This window comes from Mus musculus, chromosome 7 (assembly GCF_000001635.26).
Source record: "Mus musculus strain C57BL/6J chromosome 7, GRCm38.p6 C57BL/6J".
In the NCBI taxonomy this organism is placed as follows: Eukaryota; Metazoa; Chordata; class Mammalia; order Rodentia; family Muridae; genus Mus; species Mus musculus.
Window position 1 is genome coordinate 109,758,056 of NC_000073.6, and position 26,687 is coordinate 109,784,742.

The 26,687-nt window shown below is 42.7% G+C and overlaps 1 protein-coding gene and 1 non-coding gene across 2 annotated transcripts; both read right to left on the reverse strand.

Moving 5' to 3' along the window:
- Nrip3 (nuclear receptor interacting protein 3) lies at nt 1-23,490 on the reverse strand. The gene is made up of 7 exons (NM_020610.1): nt 23,245-23,490; nt 8,418-8,579; nt 7,411-7,493; nt 5,429-5,568; nt 3,766-3,818; nt 3,592-3,686; nt 1-3,134 (listed from the first exon to the last, which is right to left on the reverse strand). Exons 1-7 carry the CDS (start codon nt 23,416-23,418, stop codon nt 3,119-3,121), a joined length of 723 nt encoding a protein of 240 aa, NP_065635.1. The 5' UTR covers nt 23,419-23,490; the 3' UTR covers nt 1-3,118.
- Gm22822 lies at nt 16,557-16,663 on the reverse strand. Its single transcript, XR_003947137.1, has one exon. It is a non-coding gene; the product is annotated as a U6 spliceosomal RNA (small nuclear RNA).
- Nucleotides 23,491-26,687: the final 3,197 nt, after the last annotated feature.

The following is a 26,687-nucleotide window of genomic DNA, read 5'->3' on the forward strand; positions in this document are numbered from 1 at the left end:
ACAGAGAACAAGTCCACTTTATTGATATATCGGTGTCACAAATAAGCCCAGTACAGTCAGAAATACTGAGCAGATAAAGTGCTAATGCAGAAAGACCTGGCAACAGAAGGAGGGAGGAATCCAGTTCCTCTCCTCCAAGTCCCCAGCCTGAAAGGTATTTCTACTACACAAGAGTAAGGGCAGCTAGGTAATCCAGTCTATAGATGCTCTGAGCTAAGGAACAGAAAACCATACTAGAGGGGTATGTGCAGAGCAAGGAAAAAGGAAAGTCAGAAGACATCCCTTCCTCAAATTAAAATGGAAATCCCTGGATGTGCATCTTCAGCTTCCTGGATGCGGTGTGTGTTAAGGAGTGAGACAGGTCTGCTACTTCCCAGGGACTTAGAACTAGGATACAGCAGACACTTTATTACACCCTAAGAAATGCTACCATTTTCTAACTAGGAAAAACCCAGTGACCTACTTTGCTAGCCCCCAAAAGCAAAGCTAGTGTCCCTTTGTGAACACTGAAGAGACAGAAACTGTAAGAGTAGTTAACTTGGCAGCATTTAAAAAGCATCAATGACGAGTCACAGGCAGGCTGATTTCTATGAGTTTGAGGCTTGTCTCATCTACATATTGAGTTTCAGGCCAGCCTAGCCCACATAATAAGATCCTGTCTCATAAACAAAACAAAAAAGCATTACTAAACCCCAAGACTTCCTATAGTTATCTTGAAGCATTTTGGGTATCTCTATTATACCTAGGGACTCAAGTAATTTGGTTAGAAGATTCAGATGGTGAGAATGAACTGAGTGAGCTATGACATGGAGTCCAGTTCACCCATTGGTTCTATTCCCAGATTAGAAAATAACTGACTGCTTGTCAGAGTCAAGAAGGAACATTAAAGGCCATGTATTCATCCTGGTACCATATAGTACCCAACTGAAAAAGGCCAAAATCAATGCCTCTTTCAAGAACCTGAGAAGTCCTGGCCTTACTGGCCCCCAGGAAATCCAACCAGAGACACTAGAAGGAGCCTGCAGTCTGCTGCTGTGATGAACAAAAGTGCAGGGAGCCTCAGGAAGGTGCAGGTTCCTCCCACACAAGGGAGCTCTCAGGGCCAGGCTGGTGGCTGGGACACTAGACAAGATTCGAAGTTTGAGAACTGCTATGAGCCAAGGGTAGACTTAGGAATATCTTGAAGGATTACTTACAGTTAGCTTTTTTTTCTGAATTGTCAAATATTTCTATAACTGAAGGGAAGATTCCACTATAGGCACCTCTATGCCTGAGAAGATACAATAGCAAAATAAAAAATAAAAAAAAAATTTTAAAAAGCTTAAAAAGCAACCCTGTGATTCCCCAGTCCACTGAGATGGGTCAGATCAGGGAATACTGGACAGTTTTAAAGGTTATTCTGGTTTCTTTGTTTGTTTTTTTATTTTTATTTTTATTTTTTTGTCTTTTGAGACCGTCTCCCTGACTGGCCTGGAACTCACTATGTAGACCAGGCTGGTCTCATATCTGCCTGCCCCTGCCTCTGCCTTCTGGGTGCTGGTGTTAAAGGCATATGCTACATCCAGCTGTTAATGGTTCTTAATGCTGCCGGCTACCTTTCTCCCTTCCCTGTACCGAGGGCTTGCCAGCCTTTACTTCCCTGCCTGGAGGGTTCACTCCCCATTTCAGTCTCAGGAAAGTCTCCCAGGTAGACTTCCCCACTCAGCATACTCTGCCTCTTCCTTCTATTCTGGACTACTGTGGTTTTTATTTTTCCTTTCCCTATCTCTACTTCCAGCTACTTGAATCTTTGTGACATGTAACAAGACAGACAGACATTCTGACTGGTCCTTAGGGGTAATCAATATCCCACAGGGACAACTACATTGTCAGTGGTGTCTCAGGAACTAATAATATGCCTTCCTATCTGTGGTTTCTTTCTTCTCTTGTTCATTGAGAGACTGTTTCATCTTTGTAGCCTGTTTTTGCACCCTCTCATCTTCCCTGTGGTGTGTGTCCATGTGTGTCTGTGAGTGTGTGTAGGAATTTGTATGAGTGCATGGAGCTGTGCACCTGTGCACACTCACAGAGGCCAGAGGAACATGTGGGTGTCATGTCATCTATTCCTCTACCACACTTCACTTGGTTCCTTTAAGGCAAGGACTCTGGAGACACTCCCCCTCCATTCTCCCCCTCTTCCTGTCTATTCCTCTCTCTCTTTTGGTTAGACTGGAAGCTAGAAAGTTCCATTGGGGTCTCAGGTGTGTGTGGGACAATGCCCAGCTTTTGTTTGGGTACTAGGATCCAAATGGCAGTCTTCATGCTTATGAAGCAAGCACTCTTAATAAACAAGCCATCTCTCTATCTCTAGTGCTGTGATGGAACCCAGGACCTTGTGTACATTAGACAAGCAGGCCACCACAAAGCCACATCCATTACCCCTCCTTTCTTGCACTTTAACCTTCCTGCCTTCTTCTTAAGGCTGGAAAACAAAGAAAGCAGCATAAGAGCCTTGGTTTGGATATCAGGTCTGGATTCTGCTTGTCTTCTGCCATGACTTAATATGTGAATTTAGATAATTTACCTGTCTGTGTGTTTAAATTAAATGTCTGGACCAGATGATCCCCCTGAAACATCTTTCAGATAAGTTCACACTGGAAAAATCAATTACTTCAGAAGAGATTCTAAAGTCAAGACATGTTTCTATACCTCTTTGAAACAGCTGAAAGAAAGTTCCTATTTACTGTATATTTTAATATTTTCAAAAAGCAAGTGTTATCTATGGAGAAGTAGAACCTGGCAGCCCCTACACTGGATTGATTAATAAAAAGCAAATTCTTGGAAGAAGCAGAGAAATAGGCCACAAATAAGACCTGGCAGTGTCAAAAAAGGTCTATAAATTAAATATTCAAAGAAGTAAAAAACAATGTCTGTTTAACCATTAAGCCATTAACCAGACAAGATCTCTAAGCACAGACTATAGTCTAAAAAGGTCTGAGCGGGAAGAAGCCCCTGCAGGATGTACTGGAGGGAAGGACTTGGTCCATAGCAAGTTGCTATTGTATTTAGTTCAAACCCAGTTTTCTCAGTCTGTCAACCTGGTGTGTGTGTGCACATGCGCACACGCTTCAGGCTGCAATTATGCTTCTGAAGTGCTGAAATGAGAAAGAAACAAATAATTGATAGCAAATTCAAAGGAGTTAATCTGAAGGCAAATTAACTTGGGTTTTAAAATGTCTCATGTATACATCTATAATCCTAGCACTTAGGGAGCTGAGGCAGGAAGCTCATGAATTTAAAGCCAGCCTGGGCTACATGCTAAAACCTTATCTCAATGCCTTATTCCCAACTCACCCCATTCCATGCCTGGGCTGCACACTGAAACCTTGTTACACACACACACACACACACACACACACACACATCCCCTTAAAAGACTGTTTTTTCCACTATTCTATGTGCTATCCTTGTTTATTATAACATGTAGGCTACAGAGTTCTGCGGGACAGTAAACTCTAGTCTGGGGAAGGGCTGACCTCTGCTATGACTGAAAGCTAGAGGTGGGCTATAAGCCTATATACTGTCTGAGAATGCCCTGACTCATGTACTTACTTGTCGTCATTCACAGAAACTGTCTCCACAAAAGGGATTTCTTCTTTGTCTGTCTTCCCCACAATCAGCCGGTGCTTGTCCAAGTTTATGATGCACTAAAACAAAGCAGGATCACTGGTCACTCAGTGATGCTACTCTCAGTTCCCTGCCTCTGAGACGAAATATCAGTCCTACCTTCAGGGATCTAAGAGTCTGGAGACCAAGTGATAAGCTTTTTTCATTATCATCTAATAAAAAACAAAACAGTAAGAGTCAGACATTTCCATGCTGGCTTGGATGTCAGCGTAAACACCATTCAATGCATTTGTATCATCTATCCATCCACCCATCCAGCAAACCAGCCAGCTAACTACCCAATAAACAGCCGTTGAACCTGTACTTTCTCCGATCATTATAGCTAAAAGAAGGTAAAAGCCAAAATTCAAACCAAAGTCTTTTTTGCTCTAGAGGACAAAGGCCTTCAGTAAAACAGAGGCAAGTACTTAGTGTAGTCTAACAGAACATATGAGAAGCACAGAAGGAGAGTAGGCAATCAGGCATTTATGGCAGGAGTACAAGGACCTTGTCTTCACCAGTTACGAGCTCATGAAAAGTGCCTTTTGGGACATTTTAGCTCACACATTAAAAAAAAAAATCTGTTTTTAGGTAGATAAGATGGCTCAGTGGGCAAAGTGATTGCTGTCATATCTGATGACCTGAGTTCACTCCTTGGAATCCACAGTGGAGGGAAAGACCTAACCTCTGACCTCCATAAAAATGGCATGTCACAAGAGCACACCCTCCCCAAACACATACATTAGTAAATGTAGGAAAAGTCTGTTTCCTGTGGCTTATATGCATAATGGAATTCCTTTTATCCATAAAGAATGAAGCTATGCCATTTGCAGGAAAATGGATGCAACTGGAGACATCATAGTGAGTAAATTAAACCAGTTTCAGAAAGACAAAGAATTGATGTTTTCTCTCTTTTGTGTGTCTTCTTTCAGAAGGGCACAGACAGTCAGAGAAACAGATGACATCAGGTAGTGAAGCTGTTGGGGCAACAGTGGGAGCTGACTGAGCAGTGAAGAGTGAGGAAGTGCATTTACATGCCTGTATGAAAACAGCCTTATGTCATCAAGATTATTAAAATTTTAATTACATGTGTTTATTTATGGGGGCATACCTGTGCCGTGGAACACATGTGGAAATGTGAGATCAAACACAGGCTGTCAGTTTGATTCCAACCATCTTAATCCACTGAGCAATTCCACTGGCTCCGTTCTATTTTTAAAGATTTAATGTTTCTGTGTGTGCCTAAGTATGTATGTACATCACATGTGTACAAAAGCCTGAGGATGCCAGAAGAAGGTGTCAGATCCCTTGGCACTGGAGTCACAGGTGGTTGTGAGCCATCCTATATAGATGCTGGGAACCTAATCTGAGTCTTTTGAAAGGGCAGGAAATACTCTAAACCACTATGCCATCTAGCCCCTGGTAAATTAACTAATTAATTAAAAAAAAAAACCTGATGTGCTGAGCTGTCCATGGTGGTACACGCCTTTGATTTCAGCACTGGGGGGGGGGGGGACAGGAGAATCTCTGTGAGTACAAGGACAGCCTAGTGTGTATAGTGAGATCCAGGACATACAGAACTATATAGAGAGACCCTGTCTCAGAACAATAACAACAAATGTGCACAGTATGGTGGCATGAACCTTTAATCCCAGCGCTTGGAAGGGTAAAATTATGACAAAGGTGTAGAGTATACGGAAATGGAAATCTTGGATTTTGAAGAAGTCAGTATTATAGGCATGAGAGTTTATGTTAGACCCATCTGTCCCCCAATTTAACTCACCAACCACAGCTGCTTGGCAATCCAGACGGAGAGAACCCACTGTGATCATTAGGTGCTCAATCTGGCCAACTACTTTGAGATGCCGTGGTAGAGAAAGCTTTTCCCCTTCATGCTTGTGAGATTTGACATGGTCCTTTAGTCTGAAACAGAGAGAAAGCTATTATAATCCCTTTGTCAAAGTTTTCTGTCTCAGAATTGGGTTCTCGAGGGACTTCCTGAGCTAGGCAGGCTATACTTGCTTCAACCCTTTCTTTCTAACCATGCCAGGGGAATACAAGAGAAAACAGGGGACTTGTTTCCTGTCTTTCAGAAACTTAAATTACTACCTGCATTTGTGCAGAGAGGAGTTGACATGTTTAGGGAATTCTATTCTGCATCCTAATATCCCTATTAATGTGTCTTTATCCATCTGCGGATAACAGATATCAGAGGGCAAATTAATCCTAACTTAGAAAAGGCTTCGTTCAAGGTCCATTTTTCTCCTTCCTATTTCAATTTCTTGTCATAAAATTGTCTTAGTCTATAAGGCTAATGGAGACAGGCACTTGTTTGGTAAGACTATTGATACTGGTTAGCAGCAAAGCATATTATGGGGAAAGTCCTCCCTAATTTGACTTGCCTTTGCTGGGATGGAAGGAAAGGAACAGCACCAAGGTTTCACACAATTACATAAGCTGATTGGAATAGCTAGCACCCGAGCTATTATGGGCTGGTGGATAAATACTTAATTAGGGATTTTCTGTGCCAATACTTCTGTTTTCCTCCATTTCCTCTCTTTTGGTATTACAGCCCATCCAAAAGAAAACTAATTGCAGTTTTACAGATGGTTATTAATTCCTCCGGAACCATGGCAGTCTGCTGCCTAATTATGCACCAGGACATCATTAGTCTTTCTGGAACCATCATATTGTACATACCTCATCTCTTCACTACATTAAAAAAAAAAAACCAAAGACAAAAAACTTAAGATTCTTCCCACTTGAGTCCTGGGATCTACTTTTCCCCAATCCTAGATAGTAATGTATAAAATAATTCACAGAACAAACTTCCGAGAGTCCCAACAGTGGGTAGGAAGTGAGAAGTAGGCAGATATAGGAGAAACAGATGATATAATGCAGTCATTAAGAACTGCAGTGAAGCCCTGGGTAAGCCCAGTTGAGAATATGCATGTTTTGGATGAAGCTCTAAACAGGCCACTTGGTCTGTCTCATTAATTACAGAGATTTGGCCTGAGGAACAGTTTTCTGTCTACAGCAGCGGTTGGTTCTCAACCTGTGGCTCCTGACCCCTTTGGGGTGGGGGTGAATGACCCTTTCACAGGGACTGCCTAAGACCACTGGAGTTTACATTGCAGATATTTACATTACAATTCATAACAGCAACAAAACTACAACTATGAAGTAGCAACGAAAATAATTTTATGGCTGAGGATCACCACAACATGTGTATTAAAGGATCACACATTAGGAAAGTTGAGAATCACTGGGTCTACAGAAAACTAGGGGAAATAATATTAGGTTGATTCTAAGCAAGATACCTCAGAGAACATCTGGTACTTTGGAAGAAAGAGTAAGAAGAAGGAAGAAGTAACAGGAAAGGTTGAGTGAAATAGCAGTAAGGTAGAGAAAGCCATCCTTGCTTCTACACTTCTGGAGTAACAACAGGACAACTTGCTGTCTAGAGAATCAAGGCAGGGTATGTACTGAGCGAGAGTCTTATACTTTCTCACTCCATACTCTAGAAACCTGCTCAGAATTTAGAAAGTGGAAATTAACAGAAGGCCCAAGGTCTCCTGCATTTCTCCCACTGTCTGACAAATTGCAGCACTCCTCTCTGTTAAGGAAACTGGTTCTGGAGGAGAGGAAAAGCTTCGCATGTTTTTCTTGCTTCTGTGGATACATCCAAGCATTATAACCTTAAACCAGATGCAAGGAAGAAGAATAAATGCATCTGACTTCTACCCAGGACAAATGGCTACTTACCCCAATCTGTCCACACAGGCTGAGGAGATGAGATTATATTGACAGCCAGTGTCAACCAAAGCTTTCACGTCCTTCCCAGCACACTGTGGGAAGGAAATAGACTCTTTAATAGGATCTAGAGAAGCAAAAGAGGAATGAGACAAAGAGCAAGCAGCAGATGTCAAATGAAAGACATGGGTTGAGAGCAGCCTTCCAACCGGTCGTTGGTGCTGTCCCACTTCCCCCACGGCTAAATCTGTCTTTGACTGGCTCTTTTTCCTGCTAACTAAATCTAAGGCTGATAGAATACCCATAAAATCCTTTATGGGTTTCACTCTATGCTAAATATTATGTACATAATCTTTAAAAAAGATCATCCTGGAGGCAAATTCAGGGCTTTGAGCTAGATGAGCTAGATGAGGCTTGTTTTGTTTCATTTTGTTTTACCTCTGAACTACACGCCAGCTCTTTAAAAAGATCACACATGGGCTGGAGAGATGGCTCAGCGGTTAAGAGCACTGACTGCTCTTCCGAAGGTCCTGAGTTCAAATCCCAGCAACCACATGGTGGCTCACAACCATCCATAATGAGATCTGACGCCCTCTACTGGTGTGTCTGAGGACAGCTACAGTGTACTTCCATATAATAATAAATCTTTGGGCTGGAGTGAATGGGGCTGAAACAAGCATAGGCCCTAAATTCAATTCCCAGCAACCATATGATGGCTCACAACCATCTGTACAGCTACAGTGTACTCATATATATAAAATAAATATTTTTCAAAAATTAAAAAAAATCACACATCCTTTGTAAATATGATAAAAGCTTTGTTATTTCTTCCCATTCAAATGTGCATACATAAAATATTATATTCACTTCTAGTATAAAGAACTTTAAAACCCACTTATTAATTCCATGTTAACAACCACTATCTATAAAGGTTTGAGGAGAGGGCCTACTATTGGGATCATAAAGGGCCCTCAAAACCTACTTTTAAGAAAACTCTAGAAAAAAAAATGTTCTCTTACCTGGCAAGACACTAAAATCATGTCTTCATCTTCACACTTCTTCAGCCCTTCAGACTTAGCCTGATTGAATTTGTTGGTCTTAGAGGCCCAAGGGACACGAGTGCTCCGGAGCTTAGACAGGTTGGTTTCCATGAGGCGCCTCTGCAGAATGTTATGGGGTTGCTTGAGGGATAGAAAGCAGAGGCTTCTTACTGCCAGGGCTCTCCCTGCTCTCCCAGCCCCACCCCCGACTCCACAGAAATAACAAAGGACTTCACAGAGCAGCTCCGACTTGGCTTCTCAGTCTTCCCTCAGGTGAGGAAAGCGTTGGTATTGTCAGGGCAGGTACTATATAAACCAGCATGTCACGGCCAACTCTGGTGTATGCTGCTTCATCTTTGTCAGCTTGACACAAGCTCAGGTCATCTAAGAAAATAGGCCCTAGTTGAGAAAATGTCCCCATCAGGTTGGCAAGCCTCTGGCACGTTTTCTTGATTGAGAATTGATATGGAAGGGCCCATCCCATTTCAGGTAGTGTTGTCCCTGGGAAGGTGATCCTGGGTTGTATAAGAAAGCAGGCTGAGCAAGTCATGAGGAGTAAGCCATTAAACAGAGCTCACCAAGTCCTGTGCTTCAGTTCCTGCCTCTAGATTCCTGCTCTAACTTTCTTCAGTGATGATTGGACTGAGATCTGTAAGCTAAAAGAAATTCAAGGTTTTTTGGCCCAAGATGCTTTATTATAGCAATAGAAACCTAATGAAGACAGCAGTTTGGTACCAAAGAATGGGCTACTGCTGCAACAGGTCTGACCATGCTATTTTCTGGAGGAATGTGGAAGACTTTGGAACTTTGGACTAAGAAGTGTGACTATGAAAGAATAAGGAGACTCTGGTGGGTTTTAAGAGGCCATACTAGAATAGCTTGGAAGATAGACATGTCAGAGCAACATAGACTGTAGATGCCCAGTATAAGAGGTTTCAGAGGGGAACATTATTAGCAGTTGGGCTTGATGCTGTTTTTTCTGTTTTGTACTTTGGCAAAGAATGTGGCTGTTTTCTGCCCTTGTCCTAAGCATTTTTCCAAGACTAAATTACAAAGTTATGGACAAATTTCTTTGGCAGAGGAAATTCCAAGACAGCCTAATATTGATTCTATCAAATTGTTATTAGTAGTCATTCTTATGTAGATCTCCAATGAAGACCAAGTGAGGCAGAAAAATATAAAATGTGCAGTCACGCATATAAAAGAGCACCAAGAAACTTAAGTTGAGTCAGGGCTTGTGTTGAAAGAGATAAGGAGATGAAGGAATGAAGGAAAGCCTAGATCTGCACTGGGAAAGGGGAGGGTGCAGGCCACACCCAACTAAGCTTCCAACGTGTGAAAGGAAAAAGCCTAAAGAATTTTCTGCTTCTAGAAAGAAATAAACATCAAAAGCTTCTGCAAATGCTATTCAAGGGGCAGACTGCATCCCAACCTGGCAGCAGAACTCAACAGTGTTATCCACATGGTTGCCAGCTTTAGAACCAGGTAAGACACATAAGTAAAGGAGTCATGGAATCGTCCTCTGTGGTGTCAGAAAGTCTCTAAGGCCAGGCATGTGTCAGGGGAGTCCCTGCTTGGAAGGCCCGAGAGACCTTCGAGTGAAATGAAGCCTGGATTGTGTTTGAGACTCTAAGATGTTGGTGATGCTAGAAGTGAGAAATGTCTGCCAACAAGACCTGCAAACAGGGAGTGGAACCCGCCTGAGAGAAAGGCGTAGCTTGCAGACAGCAAAGCTGGAGGGGTAAAACCATCTAAGTCCTTGACAACAGGCATGGAATTACAGGATTTAGAGTTTGCCCTGATGGATAGAAGCATGTAATCTGCCTTTTGATTTTACAGGGGTTTATAGTTAAGAGACTGGCTTGAGTCTCAAAAGAGACTTTGTACTTTAAAACAGTGTTGGATCTGTAAAAGAAAGAGTATGGACACTTTTGAAATTGGACTACATGCATTTTGCATAATGATATGGGAGGCAGGAAATAGAATGTAGTGGTTTGAATGAGGTGTCCCCATATTCTTGGGCATTTGAATACTTGGTCCCACAGGCTAGAGAGATGGCTCAGCAGTTAAGAGCACTGACTGCTCTTCTAAAGGTCCTGAGTTCAATTCCCAGCAACTACATGGTGGCTCACAACCATTTGTAATGGGATCTGATGCCCTCTTCTGGTGTGTCTGAAGACAGCTAGCTACAATGTACTCATATACATAAAATAAATAAATCTTTGAATACTTGCTAGTACCATTTTGTGAGGCTTAGGAGGTGTGAGTAAAAATGGCCCCCATTGACTTATATTTGAATGGTTAGTCACCAAGGAGTGGAACTCTTTGATAAGATTAAAAGGATTAGATGTGGTCTCCTTGGAGGAAGTGTGTCACTGGGGGTAGGCTTTGAAGTTTAAGAAAGCCCATACCCCCCCATACCCCACTCCCTCTATCACCACAACCCCTTGCAGATCAGGATGTAACTCTCACTACCACTTCAGCACCATGAGTGTTGGCATGTTCCCCACCATGATGATACTGTACTAAAGTTCTGAAACGTTTGAGCAAGCTCCCAGTTACATGTTTTCATTTATAAGAGTTGTTTTGGTTGTGATGTCTCTTCACAGCAATAGAACAGTGACTAAGACGGGGAAATGGTCTTGCAGGAGGAAATATGTTACTGGGGCAGACTTTGAGGTTTTCAAAGCCTTGTGATATCCCCACTGTGCCCTCTCAGCTACAAGTTTGTAGTTCAAGATAAGAGCCCTCCACTTGCAGCTCCAATCACCATGCCTGTCTGTTACCATTCCCCATCACAGTTGTGGTGAACTCTTATCCCTCTGGAATCCTAAGCCCAAATAAACCTTCCTTCAATAAATTGCCTTGGTCATGGTGTTTTATCACAGTAATAGAGAAGTAACTAATGCATAGATATAGGACCAACTGTGGCTTAGGAGAACCAAAGGACCCTGGTGATGGGGACTTCTGCCTTCCTCAGGAGAAAGAAGCTTTATTCTAGAATAAGCGATCTCTGTGTTTTCCTAGACAACAAGATAAACCAAGGGATACAAATGTTTTGAAGTCTAGAGGCTATCAGTGAGGATGATTCCTGTGGGACTTGCCTGGCTCCAAAATATGTCCGTTATGAGGTCTACTCAGCCATGACTGTCTTTCTATTCTATCATCCCTGTTGGTAACTCCACTGTCAGAAGATCCAGGCCTATAAGGCACCTGCAAAGTAGGTGTGAAAAGTAAGACTATAAGAATATAAGGAATGACATTTAATATAGCAATAAGCAGAGCTTCTGAGTGCCCATGACAATGAGCTGCCCTGTCTATAAGGTACTGACTTACAGTTGTCTACTTTCCTCTTCTCCCTCTGTATCCTCTTTCTCCTCTTTATTCTCTTCCATTCCTCAACATCCTCCTACAGCATTGAGGATTTAAGCTAGGGTATGCTAGTACTTTCACACAGCCGAACACTCTACCACTAAGCTATATCCCCAGATTGTCTCACTTTTTAATGAACAAGAAAGTGAGGACCTAAAACGGACACTGACCAAGAAGAAACGTAACAGACCTTATATACATGACAGAAAGATAATGTCAGGAAACAGAATGACCGATGTACATTCAAGTTTGAGTTTCAGTAGAACTTAGTAGAGTTTCTGTATCATATATATTCATATTCCTCTGTTCTTACTCAAAGTGGCCTCTAGACCATTTAGAACATCTCTTTCTTTCTTTCTTTCTTTCTTTCTTTCTTTCTTTCTTTCTTTCGTTCGTTCGTTCATTCTTTCTTTCTTTCTTCCTTTCTTTTTTTTAGGCTAAGTCATTTGATCTGAGAAATTTTCTATACACATATATCTTATGCCCACTTTACAATAACATTTCAAAATTCTCAAAGGATAGCAATTAGTCCCAAGATTCAACCAACCACATTCTTCCTCTGATTTAAAGGGTAAGATCTTATTCTTAGAAGTCCAGAGCCTAGAAGTTCCTTGGGGAAGGGGCTAGCAGAGGAAAAGTCTTTATTATAAGCTACCTTACCGATTGCAAAGGAAGAAGGGAGTCAGAGCTGTGACTCACCATAACTCCACTGAGAAGAAACAGATTCCCAAAACACACTGATTCTTGGCAAAGCAGGTTATAAATCAGTATCCTTGGGGAAGAAGAGGGAGAAGCTCGAATGAAGGAAATGAGGAAATGTGTGAGCTGACCAAGGTAGGTTCTGGGAACCTCACTTGAGCCCTGTGGAAGAGCAAATGTTCGTAACTGCTGTGCTATTTCTTCAGTTCCTATAAACAGGTTTTTTTTTTTTTTAATTTTTCATCTTATAGTTGGGTGGATCTGTGGGTACAGAACACACAAACATCAGAAACCATTTGTACTGATAACTTAAGAGAATTATGTTTGAGCTATCACATGTATAGCAGTATCTATATCAAAAGCAGTTTTCTCAATCATTCCAATACACTGGCAAAGCTGAGCAGATAGAGGTACTGGAACATCTACCATCAGGGCTGTGAGTAGGAATGGAAACTGAAAAGTTTAAAGCCTGCATATGACTCTCACTTGACCCAAACAATTGGGAAGAATGCTAAAACTTTACTCTGTAATTTAAAAGACTAATTGGCCTTTCAGATGTGTATAACAGCTATTGGAGTGTTGGGTTCCACACTAAGGAAGAACTGAAGGATGTGGATTTAAAGATTGAAATGGCAAAGCCTAGTACAGTGAAAGAAAAAGAAAGTCTACTTCGGGGCTGGTGAGATGGCTCAGTGGGTAAGAGCACCCGACTGCTCTTCCGAAGGTCCAGAGTTCAAATCCCAGCAACCACATGGTGGCTCACAACCATCTGTAATGAGATCTGACTCCCTCTTCTGGAATGTCTGAAGACAGCTACAGTGTACTTACATATAATAAATAAATCTTAAAAAAAATGCAAGAAAGTCTACTTCAAGATATCATATCCTTGTGTGAGGGGGAACAGACAAAACGATATCACATCACTGTGAACTATTGTGACACCAATCCCAAAAGCTTCCAAAGAGAAAACTATAACACAAATACAAAGGATTAGGAACCAGAATCATGATGATTTCTCAACAGTAAACAACACCAATGGAATAATACCTCCAAAACTCTAGTGGTGCCGGAGAGATGGCTTAGTGGTTAAGAGCATTGGCTGCTCTTCCAGAAGACCTGGGTTTGATTCCTAAATACCCACATGATGGCCCACAACCTTTTGTAACTCAAGATTCAGAGAATCTAATGCTAGCTTCTGGCCTTATCTGGCACCAGGCATGCATATGGTACACAGACATATGTGTAGGGAAAACACTCATAACATGTAAACAAACATTTTTAAATTTTAAAAAGGATTCAGTAGAGAAGGACAGGAAAGGGAATTCTGAATGCAGTATTAAAAATTTGCCTATTAAGATCAATAGCAGTCAGATCAAAATGACATGAGAAAACGGATTCCAGGAAGAATGTCTTGAAGAGGAAAAAAAAAAAATGGACCAAGCCTGATATTCTTCTTAGTCTGTATAATGTTACTCATATATATATGGTTTTGGGGTTTACTACTCGGTATTGGGTGACTAATTTGTGGGGGTGCTCTAATCCCAACCAACACTTGAGAGGTGGAGGCAGGAAGATCAAGTGTTCAAAGCCAGCCTTAGCTACACAGTGAGTACCAGATGATCCTGGGCTGCATGATGCATGAGACTGTCTCAAAACAAAGGAGTCATACATCCTGTGCCAGAGTCTAGCCAGATATCTCACATCTTGTCAAAGAACCTTCTCTTTGCAATAGACAGAGAGTATTATAGAAAAACACAACCCATGAAGATATAAAGACCAAATGATCATATGGTGCTCAGCAACAACTGATACATCTACAACACAGCTCCTGCCCCTGAAGCTCAAGGAACACCAAAGAAGAGGAAGTGGAAAGAATCTAAGAACCAGAGGAACAGGAAATCTGCTGTGAGATTGCATCTTCTACAAGTCTCAGAGAAGCTACAACCATGAAATCTCCACATGACTGCCTAAACAAGACCTGAACACCATCACCACCAATAGACATGTTAACATGGAAGGGAGAGAGCTCATGGGGCCCTAACCTTTGACAGAGAACTATAGGCAACTTAGGAAAGCTGTGCATAAGAGAGATGGTCTTCCCTGGGAAGAGCCCCTTCCCTCCCCACTAATTAGTCATCTAATACCAAGTAATAAACCCCCAAGTCATATATATATGAGTAACATACAGACTGATAGGGTTGTACTTACATATTTATTTAAAAAAAAAAAAAGAAAAGAAAACATGAGATTGAAAGGGAGGTAAAGAAAGAAAAGGGCCAAGCAATGGCGGTGCATGCCTGTAATCCCAGAATTCCAGAGGCAGAAGCAGGCAGATCACTGTGAGTTCGAAGCCAGCCTGGTCTACAGAGCAAGTTCCAAAACACGAAAGGCTATACACAGAGAAACCCCGTTTCAAAAATAATATAAGAGGAAGAAAGGGAAGGGAGAAATGATACAATTATGCTTTAGTTTAAATTTTTTAAAAATGAACTTGTAATCATTTATAGTTTTAAAGCAATTTTTCATTGAAAATTAAGTAAAGGAAAAACTTCAAGGAATTAATTTTGGAAAAATACCTAACAGAAAAATATCACAGTACATTTGTCTCAGCTGTAAGCAATACAAATATGGTCATACTATAACAGTAAATGCTGATTCAAAACAAAATAATAATTCAACATAACTAGTATAACAGGAGAGAGGATATTATGAGGTGTGGTGGTCTGGCTCCCCAGACTCATGTATTTGAATGCTTGCCCCATAGGGAGTGACACTGTTAGGACGTGTGGCCTTGTTGGAGTAGGTGTGGAGTTGTAGTTTCTCCTTATAGCAACCCTAAGTAAGACAGAAGGTATGAGAATGGAATTTTTTACCTATTCAAAAACTTTTAAAGTTTAATGCATGTGTGTTCCCATGTACTGCACCATATATATGGGGACCAAAAGACAAATTTCAGGAGTGCATTGTCTCTTTCCACTATGTGAATACCAAGGACAGAGCTCAGGTCATCAGACCCAGGTGCAAGTGCTTTTACCTACGAAACCATCCTTCTGTTCCATCTGAATCCATTTTAAGACGACCAATACAAAAAAAAAAAATACATGCTAGTAAAAATCAATAAGTCAGAAATGGGCATGGCAGTGCATGCCAGCTAATCAGAAGCCTGGGCCAGAGGATCACAAGTTCAAGTTAAGCCTAGACAATATAGTGAGGCATTGTCTGAAGAAAAAGGACATTGGTATATCACCATTTATTGAGAAACATGGTGATCCTGTATCATAGGAAAGAGAGCAGCCACAAGAAAGGCCAGCTTACAGAGGTGTAAATGCAGTTCTAAAGAAATAAGAAATTTGAAGGTGGATACTGCCTACATTAACTCAGCAGATTAACAATTTCACTTCTCTTACACATCTCCCCACGGTCATAAGCAAGGTGACTTATATCCAGGCATTACATCCATCCATATTCAAAAGAAGAGGGAAGAGGAAGGGAACCATCCTAATGCCATCTATCCCTTTGTCAGAAAAGCTAATGTTTTTCTAACAGTTCCATTAGCAGTTTTTCCCCTATATCTTACTGGTGAAATTCAACGGCCAATCCTCATTTCAATAGACCTTGGAAAATAATTTAGCTTATTGAATTTCTATACACAGTCAAATAGAAAAGGACTGAAAGTGGACCAATTAAAGAACTAAAGCATCTACAAGAACATGCAAAAACTAAAGTATATGTTTGTATTAATATACAACACACACATACACTGTAATTGATTAATTTTTTTCTTTGCTCATTAGTTATGTAGACACAGGAATCTGCATATCTGAGATGACCTGGCATCTCAACCAGCCTAAAGCTCTGATTGCTTGATAGCTAGGAGGAAATCCCATTTTTTCCTGATTCTGTTGTGTCACTGTCCCCTAGCAAGGGCCTGCAATATAGTCTTCCCTGACAGTGAACAACTGCCACTTTTCCAACAGACACCTTTCCAGCATGGCAGCAGAATCTGGCATCCCTAGAGTCGGCCCTGACTATATGTCATGGTAAAAAAAAAATATGGAACGCTTCACGAATTTGCGTGTCATCCTTGCGCAGGGGCCATGCTAATCTTCTCTGTATCGTTCCAATTTTAGTATATGTGCTGCCGAAGCGAGCACTGATTACTTAATTTTTAAGTACATGTAGTTATATGTGCATGCATGCATTTGTGTGTGTGTGTGTGTGTGTGTGTGTGTGTGTGTGTGTGTGTGTGTGTGCTTCTTGTCTGCAACACAATGGGCCAAGCACCTCTAGTTCTTATTACTATGCCTTATCACCATGATGGGCTGCACCTTTATTCCATGGGTCCAAATAAATCATTGTTTCCTAAAGTTCCTTTTGTCAGCAATTTTGTGACAGTAACAAGAAAAATACCCAGTACAGCTGCTTAACACTCTTTCCTCACAGCTGGCCTACTCAGTGCATTAAATGTATTTTATTGGACTATTTGCCATTATGTTTTGGGGTGGGAAGTATATATACAAGAGTGTAAATGCCCTCAGAGAACAGAGGGAGCACCGGATCCTGTGGATCTCAAGTTACAGATGGTTACAACCACCAGGTAGAGGTAACCACCAGTAACCTCAGGTCCACTGGGAGGGCAGTGTATGTTTAAAAACCCTGAGCCGTACTCACTGATAAGTGGATATTAGCCCAAAACCTAGGATACCCAAGATATAAGATACAATTTGCTAGACACATGAAACTCAAGAAGAATGAAGACTGAAGTGTGGACACTATGCCCCTCCTTAGAATTGGGAACAAAACACCCATGGAAGGAGTTACAGAGACAAAGTTTGGAGCTGAGACGAAAGGATGGACCATCTAGAGACTGCCATATCCAGGGATCCACCCCATAATCAGCTTCCAAACGCTGACACCATTGCATACACTAGTAAGATTTTATCGAAAGGACCCAGATGTAGCTGTCTCTTGTGAGACTATGCTGGGGCCTAGCAAACACAGAAGTGGATGCTCACAGTCAGCTATTGGATGGATCACAGGGCTCCCAATGGAGGAGCTAGAGAAAGTACCCAAGGAGCTAAAGGGATCTGCAACCCTATAGGTGGAACAACATTATGAACTAACCAGTACCCCGGAGCTCTTGACTCTAGCTGCATATGTATCAAAAGATGGCCTAGTCGGCCATCACTGGAAAGAGAGGCCCATTGGACACGCAAACTGTATATGCTCCAGTACAGGGGAACGCCAGGGCCAAAAAAATGGGAATGGGTGGGTAGGGAAGTGGGGGGGAGGGTATGGGGGACTTTTGGGATAGCATTGGAAATGTAATTGAGGAAAATATGTAATAAAAAATATTTTTAAAAAAACCCTGAGCCATCTCCCCAGCCCATACTTGGTGCTATCATCTATAGATACTTGAGATTATTGTACAAATATATATCAATTTAACTTATTAATTACTAATTACCACATGTTTGTCATCAGAAATGTTGCAAAAAACTAACATTGTATTTTCTTAAGCATCTCTTCCAACTAGCCTCTAAAGCCATCTTGCTGTTTGTCTTGTCTACCTCTGCCCCCTTTTAAAATGTCAACATTCTTCATGCTCTATATTTGGCCTTTTTCTCACTTTACATATTTGCCATGGGTGACTTTATCTGTTTTCATTGCATAATGAAATACTACCTTTAAAAGGATTCTAGCTCAAGGACAGCTCACTTTGAGTTTCAGGCCCATAAACCTAACTACCCTCTTCTACCTGGACACTCCACAGGCACTTCAGACTCAACTTGTCCTACCCATATTCCCCATAAAGGTTGTTTTTCTTCACTATCCTCTATTTTGGTGAATGAAATTCTTCTCATATATTATTCTATATTTCTGCTGCTACTGCTACATCTGAGCATCTGTAATCCTAAAACATTACCTTCATGGTCTCTTCCCCTTACAATTTCTCTTGCCAGATGGAACAAACAAAAATTCTCTCAATTTAGCATTCAAGATCTACTAACTACCACTTATCCTCCTTCCCAACCTCATCTATTTAATTATTGCAGCGTGAAGGCTTTCTACTTTTAGCAAATTACCACTTGTCGTATATTACCTTGAGCAAATCACTAATCTCACTAAGCCTTGCTTTTTTTTTTTTTTAACAGTAATAAAGGATGTTTGAGCTCCATGTTTGGTCAGGAACTTCTTCCTGCCATCCTTAGCAAATGACTCTGTCATTTACTTGGTTTGGTTTGATTAAGTTTTGAGATGGGGGCTGGAGAAATGGCTCAGCGATTAAGAGCACTGACTGCTCTTCCAAAGGTCCTGAGTTCAATTCCCAGCAGCCACATGGTGGCTCACAACCATCTGTAATGGAATTTGATGCCCTCTTCTGGTGTGTCTGAAGACAGCTATGATGTACTCATACATATAAATAATATAAATAAATAAATATTTTTTTTAAAAAAGTTTTGAAATGGGTTTCACTATGTTGTCCAGGCTAGCCTTAAGCAGCTTGCAACTATAGACAGTGTCCCAACTCATACACATTCTTTTTCTTGTAATTTTATTTTATGTGTATGGGTGTTGTGCCTACATGGATGTCTGTGTACCCCAGAAATGACAAAAGAGAGGAGGAGGTAGATCCCCTGGAACTGTAGTTACAGAAGGTTATGAGCCACCATGAGAGCGCTGGGAATTGAACCCCAGTCAGCTGTGAATGCTCTTTGGCACCAAGCCATCTCTCTGGCATCATACACATTCTTGATCCTTTTCCTATCCTCCCCTCCCAAGTGCAGTTGTCCCCTCCTCTCAACAACATCTACAGTCAATATCCTTTCCCTCGTATTTACATCCTTCAATCTAACCAAGCTACCATCATTTTCTATCTGTAGTGCAACAGTTTCCTCATTTATCTCCTGATTTTTATGCTTCAGTTCATTCTCGGCATAGTGACCACAGTTAAGTTTGGCGTTTGTTTGTTTGTTTGTTTGTTTGTTTGTTTGTTTTTAAATGAATGTCAGAGGCTGGGAATGTAGTTTATTGGTAGAGACTTACCTAGAACACACAAAGCTCTGGTTCCATGTCCATCATTGTGTTACTATCTCCTGTCACCACACTCCTTGCTGGTTCCATGTCCATCATTGTGTTACTATCTATCTCCTGTCACCACACTCCTTGCTCATTCCACGCTAGCTACACTGGTCCTCTCTCAATTCTCTAATTCTATGAAGCATCCTGATGGCCAGAACATTATATCTGCTGTGTCTTTTGGTTTGGTTTGGTTTTTTTGTTTGTTTGTTTTTTGTTTTTTGTTTTTTGTTTTTTTGAGACAGGTTTCCTCTCTGTATCCCTGGCTGTCCTAGAACTTACTGTGTCGAACAGGATGGCCTCAACCTCTGCCTCTGGAGTGCTGGGATTAAAGTCCTGGCATATTTGCTGTATCTTTGCCCAAACATCCATTCTTCCCTGACATATTTTACTCCCTCATTTCCTTCAATATTTCCATAAAGGTAATCTTTTTAGACGGTATTTTATTTATTGACAACTGTATACAAGTATACAATGCATCTTGACCATATCCTCCCCCAACTTCCATTCCTACTCTCTGCATCCCATCATAGGTACCCTTCTAGAGGCTATAATTATATTGGTCTTTTAAAGCTCCTTCTAAGGCTACAAAGTTCTCTAGTGATAGGTCTACAGCATTATAGGTAGGTAATCTTTAGGGCACCAGCCTGAGCTTTTCATCAGATATTTGATAGTCAGTTCCCATCACTGTGTTCCATCTTCCCCTGGCCTGAATTCTACTTAGTTTGGCTAGAGCTTTTTGGTTATCTGCAGATTCAAACAGAAGAAGGAAAGAAAATTTCTCTCTGCTACAAGGCAAGGAGGGATAGAGCCAGACAGGCTGGTAATAACATCATGCAAGAAACACAGCATATCATCACATGGAATACTGCTTTCAAAGAGTAAAGTCTTTAGTACAACAAGAACTTTTATTAACCAAAACAAGAAAATTACAATAGGCAAAATTCTAAGAATAAAGATGCTTTTGTCTAGCTCTATTATTTTTTAAAGTCAAATATAATATGGTTCATAAATTTGATTTTAGTTCTTAATTTAATACAAGACCCACAATACAATGGAATGATAAAATAAGGGAGCCAGACATAAGCTATACAATTCATTTCCACAGCAGATTTTGTGGCAGCCAACTCCACACACAAAGGAACTGGGCAAAGGCATTACCCTGGGACCACGAGAATAGGGCCATCTTTGATGGCCTTACAGGTGCCATCTGCTAAACCAACAGTGTTTGCTATCGAACCATAAACATTTTAGAGATAGCATGGTACAAGATAGATGATTCAGAAAAGCCAGCGGCATAATTAAAACGTGGGATACTTACATGATGAAAATAATCCACACTCTTAACATTGCTCAAACCCCAGCATCAATAAGAGTTGAAACTGCATCCTCTTTTCCTACTTCCTTTTTATGTTCCCTTTCTATTGGGTTTTTTGATAAACTACTTCAAGTAAAAACTACTGTTAGTTTTAATAGCCTCCAAATTTTACATCGTGGAAGAAAATGGAGTCGGCATGATCGGTCTTGCCTGTAAAATGAGTTGATAAGATATGTTTCTAAAATCCTTCTGAGATTGTACTGAGGCTGCAACCTCAGTTCCAAGAGAGCTTCAAGCATGCTGTTTCACCCACCCTTGCAGCGCTCCCCACCCTCCCTCAGTCAGCCTTGGTGTCTGGGATGTGTTCTGATTCTCCCTGCAATAGCTTGCACGTTAAAGGTGTGAGAACTGTGAGAGAGGGAAATTAACTCTATGAAAATGGGGTATGGAAAGTGTGAACTCTGGCTCAGGGTTTCACAGTGAACTGCTGTGTGTCATACCCATGGCTGTACTCTGAAAGCATCCTCCTTATAGCCTTCAGCTATGTTCTATGCTGTCAGCTCCCAGTAGCTCAACCATGACAAGGAGTCAGAAGAGAATTATCCTTACATAGTTCAAAGCAGGATATGGAATCTTAGGAAGAAGGAAGTTGTGGTAATTCTTATTAGGGAACATCTCAGCCACTCAAACCAAACATTAGTGCCTTCGATCCAACATTCTAAAAGTCCGCATTTTGATTCTTCTAATAATACCCTCCACTTTATTGAATAGGATTAGTTTGTTCTGAAGGTGAGAAGATTCGGACTGAATTTGCTAAATGAATCATGAATGCTTTAAAGTGAAAGAAGGAAGAAAGAGCTATCTCTTTGGTAGGAATAAACTTTAATGAGATCACTCTCAGTTAACATGACTAGATCACCTATACCCAGGCACAACAGAAAAACAGCTTTTAAAAACAGAGTAAGATAACTGGAGTAATTTTCCCTTCATAAGTGTATCTAATGGCAGGCAGGGAAAATCTTTGGTATTGATGAATTGTTAGAACTATTGATGGGGGAAGGAGCTCTTGCCTCTGTTGCCATACTGGGGCCAGAAATAGCAATTTCAGTGAACCTAGGCCAACAACCACAATTAAGCATTTCAGAAGCTCAAAATATAAAAATACTAGGAAGATTATCCAGAGCATTTATTTCTATTGCAAAAGACATTTAATTGATGTTTCACAAAATTTTCCACAGATAATAAGGAAACTATAAATAAAAAAAACCCACAAAGCTAGGAGTGATGATATACACCTTATAATCTCAGCAATCATGAGGCTGAGACAGGAGAATTAAAAATTAGAAGCCAATATGGGCTATGTGATGAGATTCAAGCCAGCCTAGATTATACAGATCAAGATTCTGATGTCTCATTAAAAAAAATCTTTTTCCAAATAACAACAACTCCAAATGAAGCTACAAAGTTACATATAAATTTGTGAGCAGGGGAAGAGAATTAAATATAGGTCACATCCCTCAGCCATTCACCCTTATTCAATGGATGGAGGACAATATGGTTTTGGATTCTGGCCCACATCCTGAACTTCTACTTAATACCAAGAATAATACTGCCAGAAATAAAAAGACTGCAACAGCCCCAGCTCCAACTATCTACATGCATTATCTGGTCTGTGAGATGAAGCAGTCAGGGCTTCCTCCATCTTCCCAGTCTTTAGAGGGAAGAGGGAGAGCTGAGAGTGTGAAGAGATGTTTAGGTTCTGGAAAGATTTGCGCTTGACCCCTATTCCCCTCTCTCACCCCACTCCCCCATCCAGGGTAGAAAATCAAAGGTAGATTAAGACTAAACTAAGTACATTTGGGGCGGCGGGGAGGGGGTCACAATAGAATTAACCAAAGCATATATATATATTCAGCAACTGTGAAGAAACCTCGCTTTTCACTGTTTCTCAATCACCTTAGTCTGGGACACAACTGGCCACGCACGCAGCCTGTGAGGAGGCAGTGGGAGGCAGGACTTGTGATGAAGCTCCAGCTCCAGGAGCCAAATTTTAGATTCTAGATAAGCCAGTGGAGAGGAGATTTGAGGGCAATAAGGTAGGGTCTCTTTCTTCCTTACACATGAAGGGGAGAGTCGGGAGAGAGGAGACTGCGCCAAAGGAGAACAGGCAAGAAAAGCACCTTGATAGATAGATAGGGAGGGGTTTTGCCGGAGCACCCGCCAGGGAGTGGATAGCGACAAGCCTGGTCGGTGACTCAGTGAAAGTGACAGTAAGGGCCTGGGCGGCAGTGGTGGCCCAGAGGCCCGTGACGGGTGTGGCCGATGTGGGGAGCTCACCGTGTCCTTGGACGAGCCCAGCTTTTTGAGGCCGTCCAGGGGCAGCAGGTCGGCTGAGTCCTTGTGGATGAACTGCACCGCCTGCTTCATCCGGCGCTGCTGCCGCAGGGACGCCGCTTCCCGCATGTCTGTCTCCTTGCGGCCGCCCTCGGTGAGGAGTCCTGAGTAAAACATCGCTGAAACGCCCGCGGCCGGGCGGCCGGGTGTCCCCTGCCAAGCACCTTCAACCTCGAGCTCCTGGACAGCGCCGCGGGAGCCGGCTCCCGCGCCTTTTATATCCGAGCGTGACGTCATGGGGAGCAGCCAGTGCGCGCGGGAGAAGGCGTGGCCAGCAAAGCGTCCCGCCCCTCTGGCGCAGGTTCAGGAACGAGGGTGGGGTCTATCAGCGTCAACCACCCACCTTTACTCCATCACCCATCCTGAGGAAAAAGCTAGCTCGGAGCAGCCTACGGCCGACAGACTGACCCCGGGGCGCTGAGGGTCTAGCGGAACCGCTTCGCCCAACTGTCCCCTCTCCCGCGTGGGTTGCCCTGCCCTGCACGCATTGCATAGAATGGGCTGTGGGGCCCTGTGCTCCGGCAGCCTAGCCCCTTCCACCCTAGTCGGCTCCTTCGGGCTCTCAGCTCACCTGTCCACGCCGCGGCCGATCCCGGGATGACTGACAGCTGAGCCATGCTCGGCTTCTCAGAGTTGTACCTCTGTGCTCTGAAGTTGGGAGAGCTCCGGATTCCTCCAACTTCAGGTCGGTCCCCACCCACTGGGCCACGTGACTGCGGAGGGGGCCAGGAGGATGGGCTGGAGCGGGGCCTTCCGGGGACCCCATCCTCCTCTTGGCACCCTCTGTCTGAGCCCAGCACCAGAGGTTGGGGAGGCAGGTCTGGTCTGGAGCCTTCACCCTTCACTTCTCTGGGAGCACACCTGCTTTTCAGAACACCAAGAAAGCATCTGTGTGTGTGTGTGTGTGTGTGTGTGTGTGTGTGTGTGTGTGTCTGTGTGTGTGTGTGGTGTTTGTTTTCACTGTGAACACTAGATTTTACACTGAGGGGTGGAGGTGGAATATAGATTGAAAGCCATTTTTCTTTGAGACTCATTCATATTTTTTAGCCATTCTAAAAGGAATGTTCTGCTCCTTCTGGGTTGGAGTCTTGACATATGACTTAGTACAAGTCACATTTCTACATGTGGGAATCACCACTCCACTCTTCACCTCAAAGAAGCGGGCATGAATCAGAAAAGATCTGCACCCTGAAAGCACCATACATCTCAATAATGACACTCACTGAGCTTTTCTGGTTGTGAGCTGGATACTAGAATGAACACTTGCAGTGCAGTATCTCAGTGAAGGGCAGCAGCTATGAGATAGCATTCGACACTATCCTCTTTATGCAGGCAGATACTCAAACCAGCCAGTCTGCCTCCAAATGTCTCTGACTTTTCCTTTCCATTGCTCACGCTCTTAAAGTATTCTCCAAGTACCACCACAATCCTGTTAAGAGCACCCCAAAAGGTGTCTGCTCTTGATGGAACGACCCACACACCCTCTTCTGTGACTTCATTCTGCACTTCAGCATCTTGAGTTTTCTTCCAGTACCAGGGAGAAGTCTTTCTCCCTGTTGCCAAGTGGCTTGTCTTTGGAGTGCCCTCTGCGTGGGATGTCCCCTCTCACCCTCTTCAGTGATCTATGCTTCTTTCACACCTCGGCTCAATCTTTGCTTCTTTCCCAGGACATCTCTGACATAAGTTGTGCTTCCTCCTTATTGCTTAGCCTCAAACCCCCAATGCCTAGAACGCTATCAATAAGCACTAGTACAAGCATGACAACAAGTTAAGGTTGCGTCTCAGGAAAACAAGAAGCAGAGCAGGACCTCTCTTCACAACCTGTGCTGGCCTTCCCAGACCTGGAATAGCTGGCCTCAACTCATGGACCTGCTTAATCCCCTGCCCTAGTTTTTAGGGCACACAGACTGCTTGTAAGAAAACAAATAAAGGAAGCTGCTTACCTAGTTTCAAGGAAGCCCCAGGGCAGGGGGCTTTTCCACACGCAGGCTGCTCACTTTCCAGTCCTCTGGCACACTTTACTAGCAGTTGCCCTGGTTCCTTTCTGTCCTGTTGCCTGGGTCCCCGCCTGGTTGTTCACCTAGGGAACTGTGAAAGACAGCCCTGCCTTGTCTGTCTAGGACCGACCGACCGGTGCTTCCGTTCTTGGCAGGGTGTCAGAACAGCCCAGCACAGAGGGTCCATATGGCTTGGCTTGGGACAACATCTTTCCTCGGGAAAGAAACCAGGCAGCTAGATGCTCTGGGGAAGGAGTGGGAATTCTTGAGACAGTTCAGCTCAGTCTTGCAGCCTGTTGCTGAGGATGTTCTGACAGAAGAAAGGGGCTCTTGTCATAACTAGATTCCCCCTGGGAACACCAGGAAGCAGAATCTGTCTGGTTAAACTGGAATTTGACCGTATCAAGTGTGGCTGAAAAATCAATGGGTCGTGGCTGGAGCTGGGAACCTTTGTGTGAATTCAGGGCTTATTGCTGTAGTGGGGTTGTGTTCTGCAATTGGATCTGTGGCCATAGTACCCACTGGTCCCCTCTACCTCTTAAAGGCTTTTCTTGCCAGACTGACTCCATCACTGTTCTTATGCATGGTTGACGTGAGGAGGCTGTTCCCCCTGCCTCAGCACACACATTGAGTTTCTGCAAACTACAGCCTGGTCCTTCGTGTTGAAAGGCTCACCTCTCTGTGGTGTATCCAATTCCTAAGCAATTGAACAAGTCATTTTCTACTTCTGAGTCTGTTTCCATGTGTGCCGAAATTATGCAGTAATATTGCATATTCAATTTTGCACTATAAACTCTGAGGACTGCACCAACAGGAAAGGTTAATATTAGTTCTTCATCTAGCCGAAGCCTCTGCAGCACTAGACCATGGATGGCTTACAGTGGCTAAAATCACAGGTTTTGGAGTACGATAAAGCATAAAGCTTTACTCTGTCACTGAGCTATCTCACTTCCCGAGACTTTGATTCCTTCGATGTATTGGTAGTTGTCATGTGTTTGAGCCCACCAAAAAGCTGGCTCTGAAATCAGGGTGCCCCCTCACACACACACACACACACACCAGTCTTTCAGACCAAGTATATCTGACTCAAAGTGTCCTTCAAGGCCTCTTGTCTGGAAATGATCTGCCCACCCCCAACTCTGTGGCAAAAAGGGAAAAGAGCCGAGAAGGAACAAAAGTGCTGTGTCCTTGAGAAAAGCCTGCAGGTGCTCCTCGTGTTTATCCCGTGGTATATGAGTGCTGACAGTGGGAGAGAGAAGGCTTACCCACAGAAGGCTTGTTCCTTGACAGAAAGCTCAGTTGGGAGCTCCAGCTGACTGCCTCAAGTCTCCAGTCAGTTTCTGCGAGATGCTATAAGTCCTCAGTTTGCTGCTGTCTTCCTGCTGGGAT